Below are 20,966 nucleotides of genomic sequence, written 5' to 3'. Positions count from 1 at the left end.
CGTCGGGTACAGTATTTATTTGTATCAAAAGTAGTTGTGGTATCTAGTGCAATGAGTGAAAAGAGCTCTGCAGAGTCAGGCTTACCTGAGCCGTGGAACGTAAGATATAGCAAATCTAAGAAAAGGGAGTATTTCTTCAATCCGGAAACAAAACAATCGCAATGGGAAGAGCCAGAAGGCACCAATCATGAGGCGTTCATAAAATATCTTGGAGAACACCCTGTGCGCGTGAGATGTTTGCATCTGCTGATAAAACACAAGGACTCACGGAGGCCTGCGTCACACAGATCGGAGAACATTACCATCACAAAAGATGAGGCTATTGCAGAGTTGAAAAAATTTGAAGAACGACTAAGTAATGAAAAGTTCGAGGAATTAGCAAAGGAAAGGTCGGATTGCTCATCCTTCAAAAGAGGGGGGGATCTGGGTTGGTTCGGAAAAGGTGAAATGCAACCTAGTTTCGAATCTGCAGCGTATAAGCTGAAGGTGGGTGAGGTAAGTGGTATCGTCGAGTCGGATAGCGGTGTTCATCTGATCAAAAGAGTCGGTTAAGGGAATTATGTACATGTAGTTCAATATTTACCATGACCAAATGTCAGGTTGGTAATCTTCAGTAACTGTCGAGTCGTCTCCATAGACGTCTTGCCAATGGTTGAACCCACCTCTTAGAACACAGACGTTAAAATTGTCCAGTTCGTTGTCCGACAGCTCTCTGAGGAGTTTCATCGCTGCTGCTGGACCCCTTTGTTGGGACTGCGCACAGTGAAAGACAACGTTTATGCTGTCGCTATCAGCGTCTTTGCATGCCTGATACAAACGTTCAATTAACTGCCTCATGAATGTGTCGTCGCTGGCCAGTCTCTTATACGGGTAGTTCCAACATCCTTTTATATGTCCTGCAACGTAATCTGAACCTCTAACATCAATGACCTGGAATGGCTGCGACAACGAAGTCTCCCCACTCTTTAGCCACTGGTAAAGCTGGGCTGCGTCGACGTACTTAATACCGCTAATAGACCTAGCTGATATGGACATCTACAATTGTATTGTTGTCTGAATGGTTTACCCCTCCAGAATATCATTTTCATTCTATAATGTATGTGTACAAGAGATTATTGTGAGAAAAGCAAATGGACTTCGCAGTTCATTTGAGAACCAAACGACGTGTTAGTGTCCTCCAAGAAATGGTGAATGAAACGAGAAATCAAGAAAATAGGCACTCAAATATCTCATAACTCTACTATATGCAAGCTCATATATATACGATGTAGAGCTCTCAAGAGAATGGTCCCGTGCGCTCTAGCAACATTTGATGACTGGGGCTTCATTTTCTTGAATAAAAAGTCTTGGACAGCCAGAGTCCCCTCAATGACAACAGTATGATCTTAACAATTGCTGCATCCAACAAAGAATCCTCAAGTAGAAGCAGGTGATACAAATTTCACATGATGTCTATGTCAATTTCTGAGTTCGCAGGAATTCATTGCAAACAGAAAAGAGGTTCTGTCATGCTGAAAAAATTGAAAGCCTGAATCGAAAACACAAAATTGCAATTCACAAAGGGAAAGTTGGCAAAGCTATACGCTATCATATTCTCGAGATGAGCGAATCACCCAAAAGCAACTCTTTGAAAAGCAGGCTGTCAAACTCTTCATTTACCAATCTTTTTCATATGAATAAGAAGAGGAAAAGGGATGAAGACAACAGCAGTGATAATGACTTTAACTCTCCAGGAAGAGGTCGCAAGGTCAAGATGAGCCGCTCTCGAAAGAACCGTGATGCTGATTTGCAGGAGGAGGAGAAGAAATTTCAAGTGCGTGAAAAGAAATACGACTCTGAGTTGCCGGAAGAGCTCAGAAAGTATAGGCCAAAGGGCTACCGATTCAACATCCCACCGAAGGATAGACCTCTCAGAGTTTACGCAGATGGTGTATTTGATCTCTTTCATTTGGGTCACATGAAACAGCTGGAGCAATGTAAGAAGGCTCTACCAAACGTGAAATTAATCTGCGGTATACCAAGTGATCGAATTACGCATAAACTAAAGGGTTTGACTGTGTTGACCGATGAACAACGTTGTGAAACTCTTAAACATTGCAAATGGGTAGATGAAGTGATTCCAAATGCACCATGGGTGATAAATCCAGAATTTTTAAAAGAGCATAATATAGACTATGTTGCCCATGATGACATACCTTACGGAAGTGCCGGCAGCGACGATATTTATAGACCAGTGAAAGAGACAGGCAAGTTTTTGGTCACACAGAGAACTAATGGGATTTCCACGAGTGACATTATCACAAAAATCATAAGAGACTACGATCAATATCTTATGAGAAATTTTGCTCGTGGTGCCACCAAAGAAGAACTAAACATTTCATGGCTCAAGAAAAATGAACTAGATTTCAAGAAACATATAAATGATTTCAGGTCATATTTCAAGAAAAACCAGGTGCACCTAAACAACGCTTCCAAGGATTTGTACTTTGAAGTCAGGGAAATTCTGCTTAGAAAGACTCTAGGGAACAAGCTGTACTCTAAACTAGTTGGAGGAGCCCTTGATGAGAACTTAAAGAAAACACTAGAAAGAGGTAAACGATTAATAAGAGAAAAGAGTCCAGCAAGCGATTTCGCAAGTGAATTCACGGGTGAGACAACAAATGTTTCCAGTATGTCCACTCCGAGTAGTCCAAGCACATCCAACAGTAGTACTACGGGTGAAGAAGAAAGCCAGTCCATTAATAGGGATAAAAATAGTGATGATAACGACGACAATGACAATGAGAACTCGCCCGTTCCTGAAGAAAATGGTACTAGCTCAGATGATGGCGATGACGACCAACATGGTGCCAAAGATAAATAAATGATAGGACGCTATGAATACTACACTACGTTTCTTATATTTCATAATATGTAATAACCTCTCCCCCGGCCTTACGTTATATTTCCGCTTCTATTGCAAACTTCTGACCTCTAAGAGTGCTATGGGAGCACCTGATTTTATTTCTTCCTTGGAGAATGGCTGATTGTTGACACTGCGGGTACCTTTTTTGATTCTTTTTTTTTTTTTTTTTTTTTTTTAAGAATTTTTCACGATGATGCTATTATATATCAGTCATGACTTGAAAAGTCTGTATATTTTAGATAGTCATTGTTACATCTTAACTTTTACAGCAGCCTTTATCTAGATTGGTATTGTAATTTGTATTCACACATATACCATCATCAATCAGTAATGGGGATGTTAGGTAAAATTGCAAGTGGTAGACATTTTTCTACCACCAAGAATGTCGCAAAGAAATTGAACAGATACTCTCAGGTGATTACCGAACCAAAGGACCAAGGTGCTTCACAGGCGATGCTTTATGCTACTGGATTCAAAAAGAGTGACTTCAAAAAACCTCAAGTTGGTGTTGGCTCATGTTGGTGGTCCGGTAACCCTTGTAACATGCATTTGATGGACTTGAACAACAGATGTTCAGCGTCAGTCGAAAAAGCCGGTATGAAAGCAATGCAATTTAACTCAATCGGTGTTTCTGATGGTATTTCCATGGGTACTAAGGGTATGAGATACTCTCTACAAAGTAGAGAAATTATTGCAGATTCATTTGAGACCATCATGATGGCACAACATTACGATGCTAATATTGCAATTCCATCGTGTGACAAGAATATGCCAGGTGTCATGATGGCTATGGGTAGACACAACAGGCCATCAATTATGGTGTATGGTGGTACGATTATGCCAGGTCATCCAACTTGCGGATCACCTGCCATTCCAAAGGACATTGATCTTGTGGCCGCTTTCCAATCTTACGGTCAATATATTTCCAAGCAATTCACTGAGAAGGAAAGAGAGGACGTGGTGGAACATGCCTGTCCAGGTCCAGGATCTTGCGGTGGTATGTACACTGCTAATACCATGGCTTCTGCAGCTGAAGTTTTGGGTATTACTATGCCAAACTCTTCAGCTTATCCAGCAATTTCGAAGGAGAAAATCGCAGAATGTGACAACATTGGTGAAAGTATAAAAAAAACATTAGATTTAGGAATTCTACCTTCTGACATTTTCACCAAGGCTGCATTTGAGAATGCCATTACTTATGTTGTTGCTACCGGTGGATCCACCAATGCAGTCCTTCATTTGGTCGCAATTGCTCACTCGTGCGGTGTTAAGGTGACCCCAGATGATTTCCAAAGAATTAGTAATAAGACGCCTCTAATCGGTGATTTCAAACCATCTGGTAAACATGTTATGGCCGATTTAATTACAGTAGGTGGTACACAAGCGGTCATCAAGTATCTGTTCGAAAATGGTTTCTTGCATGGGGACACTCTCACTGTTACTGGTGAGACTCTTGCCGAGCGTGCGGCCAAGGCAACAAGCTTAAAAGAAGGTCAAACAGTCATTAAACCTATCTCTCAACCTATTAAGACAAGTGGTCATTTACAAATTCTATATGGCTCCTTAGCACCAGGTGGTGCAGTTGGTAAAATCACTGGTAAAGAAGGAACATATTTCAAAGGAAAAGCTCGCGTTTTTGAAGAAGAATCAGCATTCATTCGTGCTTTGGAACGTGGTGAGATCAAGAAAGGTGAAAAGACAGTCGTTGTTATCAGATATGAAGGTCCAAAAGGTGGTCCAGGTATGCCAGAAATGTTAAAACCTTCTTCTGCATTAATGGGTTACGGTTTAGGTAAAGACGTTGCATTACTAACAGATGGTAGATTCTCTGGTGGATCCCACGGTTTCCTCATCGGGCATATCGTTCCTGAAGCTGCTGAAGGTGGTCCAATTGCTTTAGTCAAAGATGGTGATGAAATTATTATTGATTCCGATAACAACAAAATCGATCTTTTGGTCCCTGAACAAGAAATGACTGATCGTAGATCAAAATGGACTGCACCAGCTCCTCGTTATACAAGAGGTACTTTATCAAAGTACGCTAAATTAGTCTCTGACGCTTCTCATGGTTGTGTCTTAGACTTATGATTTTTTTCTTTTAATCAATTCAGCTATCAACCTCCAAATTATTTATTATGAATTAATCGGTTTATAAACTATACAACAATGTAGAAAGTCCATTGAATGGACAGCTCTCACTTTTTCATCTCTGTTCGACTGTTTAGTTCGATATATTCGTTTTTTCATTAGCATGATGAACCTGAAAAATTTTAGCAACACCAAGAGCGCTAGGCTCATCGCAAATTGTATCTATTTGAAAACGGTCTACTAGGTAAACAGGACAAGCGTTCCATAATTAGCTTGGTTTAAGATGTCGGAGGTAACTTCTGACGCAATATTTATCGGTTGTAACAAGCAGACTCAGGTTAGTGATGTTCATCGACATGAGAAGGTTGTTGCGTTTGGTGCTGGAAAAACCATTGCAATGTGGAGACCTCTCAATGAATCGTCGAATGGAGTCTATCTTACGTTGAAAGGACACGATGCGGATGTAACGTGTGTCAAGTTTATGGAAGATAACAATTATGTGATTTCTGTTTCTGAAGATCATCACGTTAAGATATGGGATTTTTCGAGTTTAAAGTGTATCCAGAGCGTCGAGCATTATAAGCAAACCTTAGTGGCATTAGCTGTTGTAAAAAATTTATTTGTTGTAGGGAGCGCAGATGGACTTATCTCCATTTGGGTGTTGCAGGATGGAAAGTTTTGTCTGAGTACCGAGTTCTTCGTTCGTAAGGGTATATTCCCGCTGACATTAGCACTCAGTGAAATTGATAGCAACAGCTTTTTACTTGCCATTGGAGGTACGAGTGTCAACTTATTTATGTACTCCTTAACCTTTGAAGAAAACGGGTCTTTGAAATGTGAGTTAGCCGCTGAGTTAGAAGGCCACGAAGACTGGATTAAATCATTAGCATTTCGTACAATGGAGACTCCTGGAGATTTCCTCTTAGCATCGGGGTCGCAGGACAGATACATCAGATTATGGCGGATAAGAATAAATGACAGGAGTGTCTACGTCGATGAGGATCAAGATAGACCAAATTTGTTGAGTAACAAGAAGTATAAATTTGAGATGAGAAACAATATGAAAGTTGTCATTAATTTTGAAGCTTTGATTATGGGCCATGATGATTGGATTTCATCCCTGAAGTGGCATCAAAGTCGACTACAGTTGCTGGCGTCTACTGCAGACACATCACTAATTGTGTGGGAACCTGATGAGACCTCTGGTGTTTGGATTTGTGGGTCAAGACTAGGTGAAATATCAACGAAGGGTGCTTCCACCGCAACAGGATCTTCTGGTGGATTTTGGTCGTGCTTATGGTTTCACTCTAATGGCAAGGACTATATATTGACAAACGGTAAAACTGGCTCTTGGAGAATATGGTCATCAGAGGATACTGTGACATGGGAGCAATACATTGGTATTTCAGGCTCTACGAAGGAGGTCACAGATGTGGCCTGGTCTGGAACCGGCGACTATTTATTAGCAACCTCGTTAGATCAAACAACGAGGCTTTATGCGCCGTGGATATATAATGCATCAGGAAGTAAGCGGCCGGTTGCTACTTGGCATGAATTCTCGAGGCCCCAGATTCATGGTTATGATATGATTTGTGTCGAACCAATTTCTAACGGTAGATTTGTAAGTGGTGGCGATGAAAAAATTCTAAGATCATTTGATCTGCCTAAAGGTGTCTCCGAAATTTTGCAAAAATTTGTGGGATGTAACTTTAAGGCGAATGATGGCATAGCTGCATCCGCATCACTACCAGCCTTAGGTTTATCCAATAAAGCAGCAAGCTCTGCGGATCAAGAAGATAGTGAAGATGAGGACCCTAATTCTCGTGAGACCAACGATACCAAAAATATTTCATATGATCTAGCTGCTTCCTTAGGGCACCCACCGACTGAAGATCAATTACAGAGGCATTTATTATGGCCTGAAATTGAAAAGCTGTATGGTCATGGTTACGAAATATCCTGCGTTGATGTTTCACCAGATTCATCTTTAATTGCATCTGCATGCAGATCAAATACACCTCAACATGCAGTTATTCGTATGTTTGATACAGCAACCTGGTTAGAGTTGAAGCCATCACTAGCTTTCCATGCCTTGACGATTACCAAACTTAGATTTTCAAAGAATGACAAATATTTATTGAGTGTTTCTAGAGATCGGAATTGGGCCATTTGGCAAAGAAATTTTGAAGACAAAACATTTGTATTGAAATATAAGAAGGAAAAAGCACACAGTAGGATTATTTGGGATTGTGATTGGGCCCCATTAGAGGCTGGTGAGGTTTTTATTACCGCTTCGAGGGATAGATCTGTTAAAGTATGGAAAAACGACATTGCTACTAAAGAGTTTGTTTTGGACGGCACTCTCAAATTGATAGAATCTGTAACAGCTGTATCCATTTATGAATGCTTAATAGATGGTAAGATTCTCATTGCACTCGGTTTAGAAAGTGGTTCAGTTTTAATATATACTTTTAATTCTGGAGCTTTCGAGTTGTTGACAAAGCTTGACGATAGTATAACACCAGCAGGTAAAATAATGAGAATGAGATGGTCAAATATGAAAAGAGATGACAAACTATTATTAGCAGTAGCAAGCAGTGACTGTTCTTGCAGAATATATTCCGTTCGTCTGAATTCAATAAATACGTAAAACTTATAGAACTATATCCCAACTTTTAAACCACTGTAATTTAAAATATTTCGCTGCTGAGCCTGTCATACCTTGACACAGTGGAGAGAAAAGTAAGTATATATAAATGCAACCAAAAAATAAAATATTGTAAATTATTTGCCTTAACCATCTATTAGATCTCCTTAACGAAAATTCAACAACGAATCCAAATACTAGCATTGCAAAATACAATGCTGGAACGTAATGATGAACGTAAGTAACTCTGCCCATAGTAGCGAATGGTAGATAGTGTGTCATCCATGCAATGAATGGGAAAACTCCCTGGATGGCAAAGAGCCAAACTTGATGAGAGCTCAAATTGATTCGTTGTCTTTTCCAACTAATTAACAAATTTAGAGTTATGAAGGGGAAGACAAACAATGAAATTGTTGATAGCCACGTATTGAATGGAGAGCCCAACAGATAATATTTCGTCATGTTATTCGTCCAAGCACACATTCTTAGTCCTGTGTGCAAAATTGGCCATTCCCAAGCTTTCGTTGCTAAGTTATCATACTTATCTCCATCAGGTACCAACGCATTATTTGACGAAGCCATAGCAAAATTGATTAGAATAAAATCTGTCCAAAATTTTGATTTCGGTGGCACGTAATCTGGTGAAATTTGTAAATTCTCATTCCAATGCTCTTCAACATTCCACCAAGTCGACTTATCTCTGTGACTCCATGAATATTTACATACAATTTCTGATTGTTTAAAACCCCAAGCTGGATATGAAAAGCCTGTTGAAGTCAAATAACAACCAAGATCTTGATGCCGCAATCTAAAAAAAGTTGAAACAGGATGAACAACGTCTGAATCTTCCTTTGGAAAATTCGGATTTGAAGAGCCCAATTGTTCAACAATTTCAATCACCCAATTATCTTTTGAATCTCCGACAACCTCTGAACCGTAACCTGACACTTCAAAGTTGCCACGAGAAACATGCGAAGATATTTCATGTGAATGAAGATTACAAGCTGTATTAATATGTCCAAGTCTTATCACAGCTTTATCTGTCAATTTAATTGGTCTTCCGTTGTTCGCCGGTTTTGGATAAGATTCTCTTGGAAATTTGATTTCCCACATATTGTTGGTATCTGCAAAGCCGTAGCCTGTCACTTGTTTTTGTTGGGATCCCTCTGGATACGATTGGACGTGAGAATGCAATAAATTTGGACTCAAGCCATGTGATCTTATAGTGACGTTTGAGCCGAAAACGATGTCTCTAGGACCATTTTCGATCTTATTATTCTCTAAATTAATTTGGAATAGCGTATTTGTGGAACCATCGCCAGTACCTGATTTATACAAAAGTGTAAAATGGATCTTGAAACAGAAAAGATAGATTAAAAATGGAATGATAATCAAATCGATAATTCTAATTAACCAATGCTTCAATTTTTTCTTCTCACCTTTGCAGTGCATTTCATATAATTCTGAAATTGTGAACAGCCCAACCACGATTGTAATAAAAAGACCAACCCATTTAACGGAACAAACACAACCAATGGAAACACCTGTTAAAAGCATCCAAAGTGACCATGTCCTAGTGAAACTCTTTCCTCGAAGCGTATATAGTTTAACCATGCATCCAAATGTTGTCATCGTGAAGAAGAGCAGCATTGAATCTAGCAATATGAATTTCGACAATACGATGAAAGAATGCTCTAATGTCACCATTAAAGTAATGAGATAGGTAGTCCAAATGCTGAACTTCATATTCAAACAGGTAAAGTATGCTACCGGAGAGCACAATGCACCGAATACTGCATTCAATTGACGAATACGTGTATAGTTTACAGAATCCGGATAAGCATTATTCGAGTCAAAATCAAATTGACCATCGAACCCAGCTAGCCATTCCGTCAAGGCAATAAGCATTTTACCTAACGGGGGATGTACATCGTGGTAGAATTCGTGCCTTAGATAGTAAGACCCGAATTTCCCAAAGTGAGCTTCATCCCACACTACATAGTCATTCTTTCCAATGTCCTTGAATCGCACGTAAAACGATAACGTTGTGAAGATCAATGGGGCTAAAAATCTTGCGATTGATTGAACATTTTCTTTCCATTTCATATCTCCTATAGTATCTCCACTATTGCCTTTATCCATTGATCCTTGTAGCTTTACCCTAGCTGATATGCAAACGCGTTTTTTTTCATCCTAAGAGCTTCATCCTCTGAAGTCATGCTCTTTTGCGGCGGATGAACAAAAAGCGAAGCACTTCGTGGAAACCTACAGCTACATCTCTCGCACCAGTACCAATTGATCAGAGCTGGGAATCGTCTCGACCGCACTCATTCACGGCTCCTCGAGGCACAGACTCAGTTAAAATCTCATCAATTTGTGTAGCGCATTGCAGTCACGCAACTTCCGGGTAACAATCAACTACGAATCTAATCAACAATTTAACATGGTTCGAATCAACTTCTAATGCCGGCATCTTGCAATTCTCTGTTTTGAATTCTATCTTGCCGAATGTTCATACTTAACAAGTCAGATAAAGTGCATGAGTGCAACACTAATACACTGTATTATGCAATTTCTCATCAACATTCGTTAACCTTTTTTACTATGCGGAAACGTCTTGATTGTCATGATCTTCTCGGCCGAAAGCCCTCACAGTGTGGAATATCTGTCACAGGGCCAACGGCTAGTAATGAAAACTCCGTCGTTGTTTATTGCATTAATGATCAATTCTTCAAATGAATAATGATTTTTAACAACTATCATCATAACAAATGTTCGGACTAGAACAAACCTGGAACTTAATCTCTCACCAAGCACTGTGTAGTACACGCCACATTGCGAACAGCAGCTTCTTCAGTTTGTATGCAAAGTTCCCTTATTTCACACAGCTTCTCTCAACAGTGTTACGGGCACGGGCAGCACTGTAATGGCATGCAACGAGAATTAAGATAGAGACATCCAGCCATTCGTTTGGTTGAGCATCCCTTGACTCACTTGTCAACGCATACTTTTTCCTGTCGTGTAATTTCATAGTTTCGAGTTGGCTGTTACCAAACATATATAAACTGTAACAATTCTTGTAGATTCAGCATCAGTGTACTCTCTCTCAACTTTTTCCCTCTCCTTCCTCAAACCATCACCCCAAAAAGGATTTTCCAGAATATCAACCATCAAAAATGTCAGCAACTCAAACAGCCACTCAAACAGATAATGCAACCTCTCAGTTACAGCTGAATGCTACCCCAATCAGACATGCTCTGTCAGACATTGTTCACGAGGAAGACTGGTCTGATTTTAAGTTTGCACCAATTCGTGAATCCACTGTCTCTCGTGCTATGTCCTCTCGTTATTTCAAGGATCTGGACAAACATGCCGTTTCAGATGTTATTATTATCGGAGCTGGTTCGTCAGGACTCTCTGCTGCTTATGTCATAGCAAAGAATAGACCTGATCTGACAATTACGATCTTGGAGGCAAATGTCGCACTCGGTGGCGGTGGTAACTTGGGAGGCCAACTCTTCTCCGCTATGATTATGAGAAAGCCATCACATCTGTTCTTGAACGAATTGGAGATCCCATATGAAGATGAAGGTGACTATGTTGTTGTAAAGCATGCAGCCTTGTTCACTGCTACAATTGCAGCAAAAGTATTGTCTTTCCCAAATGTTAAATTGTTCAACGCCACTGCTGTCGAAGATTTGGTAACCAGACCAAAGGGTTCAAATGGCGAAGTCACTGTTGCTGGTGTTGTCACTAATTGGACCTTAGTTACTATGGCTCACGGTTTACAAAGTTGTATGGATCCTAACGTGATTGAATTATCTGGATACCAAGATGATGGCACTCGTGATATGTCTCAAAAGCATGGTGTTGTCCTATCGACCACTGGTCATGATGGTCCATTCGGTGCCTTCTCTGCAAAGAGAATCGTCGCCATTGATAAGAATAAAAAACTTGGAGGTATGAAAGGCCTAGACATGAATAGGGCCGAAGCTGGTGTTGTCAAAAATGCAGGCAAATATCAAGGTGTTGATTCAATGTATTTTGCGGGGATGGAAGTTGCGGAATTGCATGGTTGTAACAGAATGGGCCCTACTTTCGGTGCTATGGCAGTCAGTGGTATCAAAGCAGCTGAGGAGATCTTGAAACATTTTTCCTAATCACACTACGCTTGACATATTGTCTATAGTTTTTTATGTTGCTATGTTTTGAGTTTATCATCTTTTTGTAGAATTGTTCAACTTTTTACTGAGTGTTGGTCACTTACTACATAAGCGCCCGAGATCGAAACTCCGAATCAATAACAACAAACTTATCAAGCTGTCGGTTCTTTTCATGTCTCTGAAAAATAGGACGCCATGGGAGTATTTGAATAGATTGTGATGCATGTTCATATATATTTACATGCAAAGGTTTAAAAATTACAAAATTTAAATTCTCTAATTGGTTTAGTCTCTTGGTACCGTATACAGTTCAGTAAAGCATTTTTATAGCTTTTATCACCAAATTTATTGTAAATTATTGAAAGATACCACCAGATTTCTGGAGTAAAATACGCATCAATTGATTGTGTAATAGAATATTCCAAAAGAAATTTCAATCTTGCACATGATGCTGATTCATCCAATTCATTCACGAAAACTTTTTTTCTAGTAGCAAGGTGTTCTTCCTTTGGTATCAGGTCGCAATAATTTTGAAAAGATGGCTCAGATTGATTCGATTCATCGGGGAAGATAATTTCAGCAAGTCCAAGCACCGCATGGACATTATACTGATCATAAAATAAGACACTTTCGAACTCTTTTAATGATCTTTTTATGCCGCCTTCTGTCAAGTACATATACCCCCTTGCAATGTTACAATTCAAATTTTTGTATGCATTGGTAACATTTTCAGCTTCCTTTATAGCATTTTTACAGGATTCAGATTTAGATTCTGCCCTTAAAAACATGTTGGCTGCAAATATCCATATCATTTGAAGAAGGTAGTTTTTTGATTGGTTGATTTCTTTACCAAATGAAGCAAACTCATCTTTGTCATCCGGGAAAAGATCACCATATAGTTCATAAATTTCAGGCAACATTTCTAAAGCATCAGCGGTGCCAAAAATTTCCTCAATAAGACTTAACTGGGTCAATTTTAAATGAATGTACTGCCATCTATCAATTTTTGACAGTTTCTTCTCTGCGAGAGTTTCCTTCATTGCTTCAATCACAGAACAAACTATTTTAAAAGCCGATTCTTTGTCTTCACGGATTGATTCACAGAGAGCTAACAAATGCCAAGCTTTATAGCAATCGGGATTCTTTTCTAGTATTACAGTTTTTAAAATCTTTGTTGCTGCTGGTATCAATCTCTTCTCAGCCAGTAAATAGGAGTATTGAAACTGTAAGTCGCAAAGCTTTCCCTCGCTAGATTCCACGCACATCGCATTTGCGAGATACGATGTCAATTCATTAGATAATAAAAGATCCAAGGAGCTCTTTTTATGTGAAAATAAAATAGTCCAAGCGTCAGAAAGCGCATTGGAAACTGTAAAGGGTAGCAGCAGTTTTGAAGAGTTTTCCAACCAGTTCAGTGAATCATTTTCGTTCATTATTGAGAAATTGTTTTTCTGATAGAAAAACTGTAAAAGGGACAATAATCTGTCGAGGGAATCACTCAAATTGAAAACATGGCTTACATTGAAAGAGTCATTCTTAACAATGTTCAGAATGAAAGTGAAACAATCAATCAGCGAAATGACGTCATCATAGTTTTCATTGTTGATGACAAAATTTCTTTCGGTGTATCTCACGAAATTCACAAAGTTCAGCAGGGAATCCTTCACCACCGGTTCTGCTTGATGGCCAAAGTAAATCATGGCACATTTGGATATCTCAATACTCTGGAAAGTCTTCTCAATAGAGGATACAATAAACGGATACCATTTAGGCGAAAAGGTGTCAGAGCTTTTGAAGAAATACTGTAGAAAGACATGGAACTGAATTAACTTTTTGTTATTCGATTCGTTCGCCTGGGGAAATTTCGACTCTTTGAGTAGCGGATCTATAAGTGTCAATAACTGGTTCTCGTCACAGTATCCGTTGACGAGGTTCCCCAAATACGTGAGAGCGCTGTCTGCCGGCAAAGTCTTCAGTTGGTCCCTTGTCATCGACTTGAAAATCAGCTGCAAGTAGTGCCATGCCATGCCGTGAGATTCCGGCGGTATATCCTGTACCACGTTCGAGAGCTCTTCCGCGTAGACCGCCGTGTCATTGTTACAGAGGCCTCTGTAGTACAGATTTTCCAGATTCAGAAACTCCGCAAACCCTGCCCAGACAATATCGACCTGTGCGCCCTGCACGAGCAGTTCTTTGCTTTCATTCAACGCGCCCAAATGGTACGATATCACACCGCGGGCATTGGAAACTATTTTGAGAGCCAATTGGCTGACGTTGGCATCCACCGACTTGCTTTGCGAAGCTCTCAGCTCATTTTCTAACTTAGAACACTCGTCCTTCAACACTTGTGCCACCACGTTGTTCACACCCTTGCCCAGAAGATGGTAGTGTAGTCTGAATTGAAGCCTCAACGCCGTGTCGAGCGCCGGATACCCGGTGTCAAACTCACCCGAGCCCAGTAGTCTGGATCTTAGGGCGCCCACGATCGTGTCACTGCGCATTTCGAGCTTGCTGACCCTCGTCCGCGTCCCAATCGACCCCCATCATTACAGCCTTCTCTTGCACTTGTAAACGGATTTCAGAGCCCTTGGCCCTGCGATCCCGAAAAACAGCGAGCGGCCTGCCAAATCGCTACACACGGCACCACCTAGAGCACACGCCGTCCAACCCCGGCTGCCCACCACGGCTCCACGTTGCATGGGCCAGTCGGCTCTCAGAAGCACATCACGTCTACATACATGCTCAACCGACCCTATGTATCACTGACCAGGTTACAAGGCTTTCGTCACACCGATTGCCTGATGAGCCACGATGCTAAAGTAGCACGAGAGCGCGAGGCGCTCCGGACAGCGGGCGTCTCTGTCGTTTTGTCCGGGCACCGTCCGGCATGCTGTAAGAACCGGTATCGTTTCGGACGATCACCGAATAGCCGCCGTCGTCACACACGGCAACGCTTCCGACGGCCCATTTCGCGCGAAAACTCTCTCCGAGAAACGCACGGCACAAGAACCGTTTCAGAAGCGTCTGAGAAACGTTTCAGCTCGCAGAAAAAAGGAAAACGGCAAGATCACGACATCGTCCCCCACGACGAGTCCGACGGAAATAAGCCGTCACACGACGGAAATAAGCCTCACACGACGGAAATAAAGACGCAGACATGTCACGTCTCACGTAATGAGCCGGGAAACTCTATTTACTGAACATGCTCGGGTTTATGCTTGCCGCCCCTGCTATGTGTAATGCAGTGTGTAGTGCAGTATAACGTAAGCAAGTCAGCCGTCCCGCGCAGAGTTGAAAAAAAGCAGTTGTAGTGTGGTATTGGTCAACAAGTTTGTAGATGGAGATAGCTGACATGGATAGGTGAAACGGCCACAGGTTCCGGTTGGGTGGATTCTGCAGTCAAGGCCGGTTTGTACTTAAACAAGCAGGTCAAGTGTGGGTTGGATAGTCGCACGTCGTAGAGCGACAGGCCACGGAACGAAGTAGGTTGACTGACTCATTGGACAGGCTTTTCAATACAGGCACGGCTCTTAGCAGTTGCATCAGTTCGTGTGTATCTCGTCTAGAAGAAAAGATGGTTCCGGAGCAAGCGATGGAGAGACAGGTGCCGACCGCCGCCAACGGTGTCGAAGAGATGGCTGTAGCGGATATCGCCGTTGAGATGGAGAAGACGGAAGGACGCGACAGCAACACAAAGTGCAGGTCTAACGACTCGTCCAGTGCGGAATCGGTTTGCAGCTTCAGAAAGGAGTACCCGCAGCAGCAGCAGCAGCAGCAGCAGCAGCAAGACGGAGGTAGCGACGACAAGGTGTCGGGCGATCTCGAAAATGAAGGCCAATTGCCTCTGAGAAGGTCGCAAACTGGGTTTCTTTCCCCGCGGCTGAAGGATCATCGGAAAAAGATCTTGAGGATATTTTTGCAGACCAATCTGCTGCTGGGTGCGGTTGTGATCACGGTGCTTTCGATATACTGGGGCGCCGCGTACAATAGAGATCACTACATGTTCAAGGTTAGCGTTCTGACGGTCATACAGGACGAGTCCGAGGTGGTTCCGGTTACGATGACGCAAGAACTGCCCTCTCTTATCTCCAGCGTGCCCTGTACGTGGCATGTGTACAGTCAGAGTGAATTCATGGATGAGTATAATGTGACGGTGGACGAAATTAGTGACAAAGTCAGAGATCTGGTCTACGGAGAGCAATACTGGCTAGCGCTGAACGCAAAACCGAACGCAACTGACGATTTGTACAACACATTGCTAGGAAACACAGATGGTAACAGGAGTTTTACACCAGACTCGTACTTCGACGTTTGGTTCATGAGTGGCCGTGATCCGTCGAGTGTTAGAGCCTCTATCTTGCCAAATATGCAAACTTTGGAAAATTTGTATGCGAACTATTACCGCTCAACTTACCTGCCACAACTTATTTCCAATATTACTTCCCGCGGTGACCAGGATGCGGCGACGATAGACCCAGCTACTGTGATAAATGTCTCCGATATGAAATTTAACTATATAGATTATCGTTCGTTTTACGACACGGTTCTATTAAGTCCTCTGCAAGTCGGTTTGATTTACTGTTTGTTGCTGACTTTTTTCCAGCTATCGCTGTTCGGACCTTTACACGCGGAGATGGCACAGTTGTTGAAACCAAAGCATATGATAATTTACAGAATTGCTATTTCATGGTTGACTTACTTTCTGCTGTCTCTGTTTTTTTGCACCGTATCGGCTATTTACCGTATCAATTTCACTCTGGCATTCGGCAGAGGCGGTTTTGTGGTTTATTGGATGTCAACATGGTTATTGATGATGGCTCTGGGCGGTGCAAACGAGAACATGATCAGTGTAATATTTGTTTATGGTCCACAATATTTGGGTTTTTGGTTAACGACATGGATTGTTTTGAATATTTCCTGCTCGTTTTACCCATTTGTTCTGAACAATCAATTTTATCGTTATGGTTATGCAATGCCTATTCATAATGGTGTTGACATTTACAAAGTTATCTTTTTGAATCTATCAAGACATAAAATGGGTAGAAATTACGGTGTTTTAGTCGCCTGGGTGGCCATTAATACTGCTTGCTTCCCATTCGCAATGAAAATCGTTGGACAGAGGATAAAAAAGCAAAAGGAAGCTGCTGCACAACAACAAGAACAACAACAACTACTACAGGCATCCGCTAAGTCGTAAAACTGTGATAGAAAATAGTCATTTTACGAATTACGTAAGACAGCCTATTTTTTAAATTATATAATATCTTAATTATTCATTCTTCTTTCTATTTTGATGATTTTGACTGATCTCCACCTGCAGCAGCGGTATCCGGTTTTTTCTTCTTCTTAACATCCACAACCTCAACTTTTACATCTTTCAAACCCTTTTCCTCCAGTAATGCATGAATGTATTTCTCTACACCTTCCAATACATCCCCTTGGACAATTATTTCTTCCTTCTTTTCAACATTTTTGGCGACAGAACATCCTGTTGCAAATTTTGATGCAAAAGTCTTTGCCAACTTTTTCATATCAATTTCGAAAACTTCCAATCCTGAAATTGCAACAAGAGATTTTTTCTTGGTTCTTGCTTCTCTTTTGATGACAACTTTTGATGATAGTTTCATTTGGAGTTCTCTTTGTTCCCTGTTTTCTTGTTTCGCTTGTAATTTTAGCAGATCTTTCTCTAATTTCTCCTCTCTCTCCTCACCAATTGATGATTCTGCTAGCTTACCACTGACAGCATCCACAGAGTCGTCCTCTGCATCATATAGTATTTTATATGTCGCTGGGTGCGCATCTCGTAACCATACTTTGCAGCGTTTTAGTTTACCTGTGAATTCACAATACTCTGGAGGCAGTGAGCAAACAGCACAGTATAGAGGACTTCTTAGCATTGTTGATTAGATTTCAATAAGCCGAATCAAAGAGTTATACTTCTTCTTCTTGAAATTGAATTTTGTCTATTTTTTATTAAATTTTATTAAATTTGATATTTCACTCGCTCTGAAAAAATAGCATAATGATGCTGCCCACATGTTTGGGTGCCAAAAACATGATATAGGAATACCCAAGTCAAGGAGACCAGAGAAGGTCAAAGTGCCAACCTGGAATAAGCTCGTGGTAGTATATTAGTATAGAGCAGTAATAGTTAAGGTCTTGGTGACTCTCGTAGTTTACACATGCTAGAGTGTTTTTATTATGGTATTTTTATACTCACTTGTCATCGCCAACGACTTGAGGGCTCAATTGTAAAAGGTCATGTTTGATTTGGTTTCTGTACAATGTTAAGGCTTTGAATTGACTCATCGAAACATTACTATCAGGTCTGTTTTCTGCCTAAAAGTAGCTCACGGTGTGGTTTATTTTATCTGGTTGACATGGCGGACCACGTGGAGAGGAAGAAGTCGTACCGCTGGGTGAGTGCGTCGCAGGCCTCTTATGATGGCTCTGGCTGGGATAGCAGCGATGAAAACACTTCAGATGAAGGGAATGATCGCAGGGAGACAATGGTTTCAAGAAAAGGTACCATTGCGAAGTTGCCAAACCTACCCAAATTAGCTTATATGGATACCGATGCCAGAGATACCTTGAAGGATGGAAATGATGGAATTGTGGGTGCTGATGAAGCTGTTGAGCCAAAAAGTGAAATTGTCTCACAAGAGCTTAAATCTCCGCAGTTACCATTGCAACAACAGGTACCTTTTGAAGAGAGCAGTGGCTCTTTAGAGACTCCAAGATTACGGAAAACCTCATCAAATACTAGTTCTAAGGGCTCGATGCAGACTAGAAGGACTCCCGTTAATGAAGGATTGGAAAACCTGATGGTACAAATTTCCAAAGAGATGTCTCCGGACATAAATCACAGTAAGGTACTAGGAAAGTTTGAAAGCGTTGATCAAGAACTAGACAAGGCTGATTATGAGAACGATGATGAGATTCCTATGATTAAAGGAGTGGAAAGCGGTTCTAAAGAAGATCAAACTCAAGATAAACAAGATGACAAAGACAGCAACACAAGAATATTTGTAAAAAATGAGACCGGAGAAAAGGAATTGAGTGATAGCGAGGCCAACGGCGACGAAGCCGATAGCGACGTGGTAAGTGGCTATGAAGTCAGTGACGATGCGCAATATGAAGTTTCAAAGAGTGGATATTTTTCTAACCTTATTGAGCCTGACGATGGGAACGATGAAGAAAAAGATTATGTTGTAAGTGGGAATACGTCAGATCATATGACCCGTGATTCAGAATCGGAAGAACAAGACGCATCTCCCTCTGAGGATGACAGCGACGAATACAAAAAGAACAACCAAGAGGACAATAGTTATGATAATACGAACATACAAGATAAAAGAATAGTTGATGAGCCCTATACAAGAACGTCAGTGGAGCCGGAGGAAAGTTTTTGCACGCCTCCTTTATCCGCACCACATATTACTCAAGGCAGTAATGACATTAATGATGCAGAAAATGATGGGGAAGAGAAACCTGTGATAGAAATACAGCAGAAGACAGCTAGTGATGATGAGCGAAAATATTCGCCTTCTATTAACGATAGCTTTTCACAGACGAGACAATCATCTTATGATGATTATTCGTCGGATGACGGTGGTGACGATCTTTCGTACACCGATTCTATAAAATACAGGGCAGTGAAGTCTGAAAGTGAACATGAATTGCGTTCGGACGCAGGTCATAGAAATCATAACAATAGTTGGAGATCAGAAACTTCTGATAAAGAAAGTCAAATAGAGGACCATGAAGAGGGCCATGAAGAGGGCAGCGATGAGGATGCAATGAAAGTATCAAAATCTGGGTACTTTAACAAAATGATAAGTGATGAGGAGGAGGAGGAGGAGGATGATGATTCACATGGAAAAAATGGAGATGATAATGAAAAGAACGGCGATGTCGATACTCTGTCGAGCTCCGCTATGGAGCAAGCTTCTCCAGATAATACTAACTCTCGTAATGAAAAACATTTCCGAGCTAATTCTGCGACGCAAAGTGATGTCCAAGAGATCACCGAGAAAGTTACAACTGAGAATGATGTTATCGCGAATAATATTACTGAAAATGATGTCGCTGAGAAAGGAATTTCTGAGAAAGACATCATTGAAAAAAGTGTCTCTGAAAAAAGTATAACCGAGAGAGATATTGTCAAGAAGGATACTGATAAAGAAATCATTGAAAAGGACTACGATACAGGTGAAGAGACAAGTCCAATAAACACACGTCAGTCAGTCAACCTTGGCAAATGGAGGCCAAACACTGAAGCTTTTAGAAATGGTTTTTTAGAAGACAGTTCAAATAGAGCCGCCCCACCTGGATACGTTTACGATGAAAATGGTAAATTGATAGATCTAACACCTTCTAGCATGAAACCACGTATTCCCTCCGCTTACAGTGAAGTCGAGAGCTCGTGGGATGCATTCCCTTCGGAAGACACAGAAGCCGATATGGAAACTATAAGAGATACGAGGACAATATATGACAACCATACTGTATTCAATGTACCGGGGTTGATTGCAAATAATCAAAGTGCACCACCACTTCCGGAGTATGCAGCTGAAATGAGCCATAATGACAGTTCCGACGATCCAAAGTCTTTAGGAACCTCTCTTACCACAAGTTCTCTAGAAGGGGATTCTGGTCCTCCTCAAACTCATTTCAAGGAAGTTTTTAGCTTGCAAGTCCCTGATTCAAAGGAGATAGCAAAGATTTCACAGAAAAATAAGGTGCCGTCTATGGACATCAATAAGATGCTCAATAGCAACATATCACACGAGCAGAAAATTCAACAGCTGCGAGACCACTGGAAGGAATCACAGCATTACGATACGGGAATACAAACTTGGCTAAGCTATAGTCTCAAATCTTCGTCAAAATCTGATAAAGACTACCTTTTCGAAGAGTACAAAGTTAGCAACCATGTTAGAGACGCATACGCACATGCTGACGAACTGAACAGAAAACATTCCGTAATAAATACTGTTGCCAGCGTAAATCAAAATATGACACATTTAACAAAAAAAGTGATATTACAATCCAGAAAATCAAGAGGTCTATTCTCTTCAATAGGAAAGAAAAAACTTTAATACGTATTTAGATTACAGAGGGAATTAATGCAATGCGTATTTTTGCATCCATATATTTAACA

General features: G+C 41.0%; 12 protein-coding genes across 12 annotated transcripts; 8 read left to right on the top strand and 4 right to left on the bottom strand.

Annotated features, from left to right (window-relative positions):
* Positions 1-51: 51 nt before the first annotated feature.
* ESS1 (peptidylprolyl isomerase ESS1) lies at positions 52-552 on the top strand (the record flags this gene model as incomplete). Its single annotated transcript, XM_037286852.1, has 1 exon — positions 52-552. The coding sequence occupies one exon, from the start codon at positions 52-54 to the stop codon at positions 550-552; it is 501 nt and encodes a 166-aa protein (XP_037142747.1).
* A 27-nt stretch (positions 553-579) lies between these two features.
* YCH1 (phosphatase YCH1) lies at positions 580-1,035 on the bottom strand (the record flags this gene model as incomplete). The annotated part of the gene is made up of 1 exon (XM_037286851.1): positions 580-1,035. One exon carries the CDS (start codon positions 1,033-1,035, stop codon positions 580-582), a length of 456 nt encoding a protein of 151 aa, XP_037142746.1.
* A 565-nt stretch (positions 1,036-1,600) lies between these two features.
* On the top strand, positions 1,601-2,863 carry PCT1 (choline-phosphate cytidylyltransferase; the record flags this gene model as incomplete). The annotated part of the gene is made up of 1 exon (XM_037286850.1): positions 1,601-2,863. One exon carries the CDS (start codon positions 1,601-1,603, stop codon positions 2,861-2,863), a length of 1,263 nt encoding a protein of 420 aa, XP_037142745.1.
* Positions 2,864-3,235: 372 nt separating this feature from the next.
* On the top strand, positions 3,236-4,993 carry ILV3 (dihydroxy-acid dehydratase ILV3; the record flags this gene model as incomplete). Its single annotated transcript, XM_037286849.1, has 1 exon — positions 3,236-4,993. One exon carries the CDS (start codon positions 3,236-3,238, stop codon positions 4,991-4,993), a length of 1,758 nt encoding a protein of 585 aa, XP_037142744.1.
* Positions 4,994-5,276: 283 nt separating this feature from the next.
* ELP2 (Elongator subunit ELP2) lies at positions 5,277-7,643 on the top strand (the record flags this gene model as incomplete). The annotated part of the gene is made up of 1 exon (XM_037286848.1): positions 5,277-7,643. The coding sequence occupies one exon, from the start codon at positions 5,277-5,279 to the stop codon at positions 7,641-7,643; it is 2,367 nt and encodes a 788-aa protein (XP_037142743.1).
* A 3-nt stretch (positions 7,644-7,646) lies between these two features.
* On the bottom strand, positions 7,647-9,782 carry PMT6 (dolichyl-phosphate-mannose-protein mannosyltransferase PMT6; the record flags this gene model as incomplete). Its single annotated transcript, XM_037286847.1, has 1 exon — positions 7,647-9,782. One exon carries the CDS (start codon positions 9,780-9,782, stop codon positions 7,647-7,649), a length of 2,136 nt encoding a protein of 711 aa, XP_037142742.1.
* A 1,034-nt stretch (positions 9,783-10,816) lies between these two features.
* On the top strand, positions 10,817-11,800 carry THI4 (thiamine thiazole synthase; the record flags this gene model as incomplete). The annotated part of the gene is made up of 1 exon (XM_037286846.1): positions 10,817-11,800. The coding sequence occupies one exon, from the start codon at positions 10,817-10,819 to the stop codon at positions 11,798-11,800; it is 984 nt and encodes a 327-aa protein (XP_037142741.1).
* A 254-nt stretch (positions 11,801-12,054) lies between these two features.
* Positions 12,055-14,304, bottom strand: YPP1 (Ypp1p; the record flags this gene model as incomplete). The annotated part of the gene is made up of 1 exon (XM_037286845.1): positions 12,055-14,304. One exon carries the CDS (start codon positions 14,302-14,304, stop codon positions 12,055-12,057), a length of 2,250 nt encoding a protein of 749 aa, XP_037142740.1.
* A 237-nt stretch (positions 14,305-14,541) lies between these two features.
* On the top strand, positions 14,542-15,003 carry HG535_0B00490 (uncharacterized protein; the record flags this gene model as incomplete). Its single annotated transcript, XM_037286844.1, has 1 exon — positions 14,542-15,003. One exon carries the CDS (start codon positions 14,542-14,544, stop codon positions 15,001-15,003), a length of 462 nt encoding a protein of 153 aa, XP_037142739.1.
* Positions 15,004-15,377: 374 nt separating this feature from the next.
* Positions 15,378-17,000, top strand: HG535_0B00480 (SNG1 family protein; the record flags this gene model as incomplete). The annotated part of the gene is made up of 1 exon (XM_037286843.1): positions 15,378-17,000. One exon carries the CDS (start codon positions 15,378-15,380, stop codon positions 16,998-17,000), a length of 1,623 nt encoding a protein of 540 aa, XP_037142738.1.
* Positions 17,001-17,088: 88 nt separating this feature from the next.
* TMA22 (Tma22p) lies at positions 17,089-17,700 on the bottom strand (the record flags this gene model as incomplete). The annotated part of the gene is made up of 1 exon (XM_037286842.1): positions 17,089-17,700. One exon carries the CDS (start codon positions 17,698-17,700, stop codon positions 17,089-17,091), a length of 612 nt encoding a protein of 203 aa, XP_037142737.1.
* A 483-nt stretch (positions 17,701-18,183) lies between these two features.
* On the top strand, positions 18,184-20,904 carry FYV8 (Fyv8p; the record flags this gene model as incomplete). Its single annotated transcript, XM_037286841.1, has 1 exon — positions 18,184-20,904. One exon carries the CDS (start codon positions 18,184-18,186, stop codon positions 20,902-20,904), a length of 2,721 nt encoding a protein of 906 aa, XP_037142736.1.
* Positions 20,905-20,966: the final 62 nt, after the last annotated feature.

Source organism: Zygotorulaspora mrakii, chromosome 2 (genome assembly GCF_013402915.1).
Source record: "Zygotorulaspora mrakii chromosome 2, complete sequence".
In the NCBI taxonomy this organism is placed as follows: domain Eukaryota; kingdom Fungi; phylum Ascomycota; class Saccharomycetes; order Saccharomycetales; family Saccharomycetaceae; genus Zygotorulaspora; species Zygotorulaspora mrakii.
Note: the sequence above shows the minus strand (reverse complement) of the source record. Positions and strands in the feature narration are given on the sequence as shown.